Below are 3,560 nucleotides of genomic sequence, written 5' to 3'. Positions count from 1 at the left end.
GCAGTCATACAGGTTTCTTTTTCCTTTCTCTTCACCATTCAGATGTTTAGGAACGTGTTGCAAGCCAAGTCATGAATACAAGAACCAATCTGGGAGTTTATTACTAGACATCAACCTTTCTTCCCCATGTCATGGCAATGGGAATCTGGTCTCCTGGATGCAATAGAATCCAGGATTTTATTTTAACCATTATCGCAGCAAGAAATTATGACGTGCACCATTAAAGATAACATTTTATTTTAAAATTGCTAAACTATGACGGAATAAAAGATGTTTTGAATTCTATCTATGCCTTCCTTCCACCATTTGTAGCGAGGAATACCGCTAAGTTATTCTTATCCTGAACCAATCACCTGCCTTCTAATAATAACCCAACGGTTAGTCAGATTTCGACATATATGAAGGAAGTTCTTAAAACACAGCTTCATCGTCAGCAACCCCTTCTGATATAACTAATTTGAGAACCTGTAATTCACTCTGTTTGCACTCTTTTGTGTATTATATGGGACGAGAACTTGGCAACATCTCAATCGCTCAAAATATACTATAACTAATGTATTATAACTATATATATTAATAATAATAAACCCCTTGGGTTAGGCCTTCCCTGACTCATTTCCATCGGAAAAAAAAAAAAGACAGACACAAACTAGGACAGAAAGTGAACTCAACACAAACATTTTTTGCAGTGCTCAGAATATAAGCAAGAGATATCCAAAGTAAAACAGCTCCAAGTTTGGCATGGTATAAATTAAATCCGCTTGCACCTTTAACATCTTGTCACAAACACTTAGGTAGTATTTGACAGCAATTTTGATATTTCTGAAATAAAAATATCAATTCTCCAAAATACCTATTCACCGTCCCTATTTTAATTTTGTGTTTGATTGAAAATTTATGGGATTCACCGAAATTATATATTGTTATTCTCTAAACTAGAATAAGATGAAATTATTTCTCATTATTTTTTTGAAATAAGCTATTCCATGGTGAAACGTAGAATGGTTTAAATCAGATGAAAGAAAATAAGATGTAATTAATGTATTTTTGATCGGAATTATAAAACCCCTGAGTTCCGCTACCATTCTATAGTGTGTTTGGGGTACCTTACTCCCAGCAACCAAACGCTACCCTAATAGAACCTATCCCCATCTCTTTGCTACGCACGCGCCAATATCCGCTTCACCTGACAAACCTTAACCGGCCGGGAACGGGCGTTCCCCCGGTGCTTCCAATGTCACAACATCGCCTAGGCTGAAACCGTACATTTTCTCCAAAGTCCAGGCGTAAATTGCAAAGCCATCTCAGCCTCCCCCTTCCCCTCTTAGCTGCAAGCAGCCATTTCCTTTCCTTCACCTTCCCTCCAACCCCTCCATCTACCATACCAAGTTCAACACTTATCCCACGCACCTCATCATGCCCGGCCCTGATCTCAAGCGCATCCTTGCCAGGGCCACCTCTGATGATGATGTTGCACTCTCTGAGACATATGTTTGGGACCTTGCCAGCCTCTTCTCCTACTCCCCCTCCGCCTCCCAAGCTTTTGCTCTCAGCTTCACCCGCCGGTTCGGCCGGACCAAGTCCTGGCGCGTCGCCGTCAAATGCCTCCACCTCCTCCACCGCCTCCTCCGCACTCTCCCCTCCGACCACCCTTTCCACTCCCACCTCCTCAGGTCCCATGCAAATGCCATCATTTCCCTCAATCCATGCCATTTCCGCTGCACTTCGGACGAGTTGACCATCTTTGTCCGATCTTACGCTCTCTTCCTTGACGAGGCTTTATTCTGCCTCCAGGTGACTAAAGACCCTTCTCTACCTCCTCCCGAGACCTTTGCAAAGAAGGTGGAGGAGGTCGACCAGGCCGTGGAGCTCGTCTCTCAGCTCCAGGGCTTGTTAGACCGGGCGATGGACTGCCGGCCTTTAGCCACGGCCGGGCGTAGCTCCATCGTCCGGTCTGCCATGAAGCATATCATACGTGATAGCTTCATGTGGTACGCGACACTCTGGCCTAGGCTCATGCTTGTATTGGACAACCTCTTCCAAATGCCTCACCGGCTTTGCATCGCCGGGCTCGACATCTATACGAGCGCCGCCGAGCAAGCCGGCCGCCTCGAGGAGTACTACGATTGGTGCAAGAGGATGAGCCTGTGTGGGCCGTATGAGTACCCTTTGGTGGAGAAGATTCCTCAGATTCAGGTCCGGGCAATGGAATCTTTGGTCGAGAACATGTGGCAGCTGACGGATTCTTCATCGTCGTCATCCCCGGTGACCTTCTCGTCATCTCCGTCAACTCTAACGGTGTCGGAGAGCGGCAGTAGCAATTGTGTAGAAACTCTGAAGAACGCTGCGATTAACGTGGAGTGGGAGAAGTTTGAAGAGGAGGAGAAGCCATTAATTCAATTTGGACAGGAGTGTGCCGACTGGGAGGATCTATTAGAGGCTTCAGTGGATTGCTCTTGGACCTGGGCACCTCTGATCTTTGATGAACCAAAGGAGAGATCTCAAAATAATGGGGACAATGGACTTAGAAAGCATGAGGCGAACTTGCAGGAATACAATCCTTTCTTAGATCATGCGCACCCCCATGCAATGTAATTCCTTTACTACTTTTTATTTCTTTACTATCAAGTCTATAGTCCAATGGTGATATGAAAATGTGGTAGAGAGAGAGAGAGAGGGTGGTTATTTCTTTCCATCTCCATGAACCTTCTGCTGAACTTGCTCCATCTTATGAGAAATCGTTGTTATAGATTAAGACATTGGAGTCTCCACCAGAATAACAGGATCTGATGAGATGTGTCTGAAACAATTTTGGCTGTTGCAACACTGTTGACATTGTTTTGATATCTCTGATGTATTGCATTACACTCTGCATACAGAAATGCTTTAATAACTCAGATATGTGATTCAGAAAATTACTCAGCTGGTTTGTTGTATTATTATTTCTCCCTTTGAATAAACATTGTGAATTGTGCCACTTGAAAAATAAGCAAAGTAATTGGTGCAAGACAGCTGAGTGACATTTTTGATGATTTTACCGAGTATTGCTCTTATTCATATAGGGACATAAGATCGATAATTTTAATATAGAACAACCAATATGAGTATTATATGAACAAAGCTGTAATCTGATCTGTGCAGAGCTGCCATCCCCAGAACGGAAATCTCAAAGGTTGCCTTTTATTCTGGGATGAAAAAAAAAAAGCAGAACAGGGACGGATATGTAGCAGTTATTTTGAAATAATTATTACTCAAGTTGTTCCTCTTGTTATTAGGCCAAAGTTTCTTGTTCCTCTGATTTTTCACAATAAGGCCATTTGAGTCCTCTCAGAATAATTGATTCTGGAATAAGCAGGACCGGCCAGAATAATTTTATTCTATCCTCATTCCTACTTCTTTTAAACCCATTTGAAAGGCTTATTACAGGATTTATTCCTTATTTTTTCCTGAATTAAAATGTAGCCAGAATGTTTTAAAATGTAGGGGATGGTGGAACTGCCCCAAGATTTCATTAGAAAATAAAGAGAAGAAAAATGCTGCCTCCCCAGTGGATGGAGAAA

At 42.8% G+C, this 3,560-nt stretch overlaps 1 protein-coding gene across 1 annotated transcript; it reads left to right on the top strand.

Moving 5' to 3' along the window:
- The first annotated feature begins 1,344 nt into the window (after positions 1–1,344).
- LOC105056413 (putative clathrin assembly protein At1g14910) lies at positions 1,345–2,816 on the top strand. The gene has a single exon (XM_010938601.4). The coding sequence runs from the start codon at positions 1,417–1,419 to the stop codon at positions 2,593–2,595; it is 1,179 nt and encodes a 392-aa protein (XP_010936903.1). The 5' UTR covers positions 1,345–1,416; the 3' UTR covers positions 2,596–2,816.
- Positions 2,817–3,560: the final 744 nt, after the last annotated feature.

The sequence above is a fragment of the Elaeis guineensis genome, chromosome 13 (genome assembly GCF_000442705.2).
Source record: "Elaeis guineensis isolate ETL-2024a chromosome 13, EG11, whole genome shotgun sequence".
Classification (NCBI taxonomy): Eukaryota; Viridiplantae; Streptophyta; class Magnoliopsida; order Arecales; family Arecaceae; genus Elaeis; species Elaeis guineensis.
Note: the sequence above shows the minus strand (reverse complement) of the source record. Positions and strands in the feature narration are given on the sequence as shown.

Excerpts from the sequence above, each read along its gene's own strand:
- LOC105056413 (XM_010938601.4), top strand. The coding sequence starts at position 1,417 with ATGCCCGGCCCTGATCTCAAGCGCATCCTTGCCAGGGCCACCTCTGAT.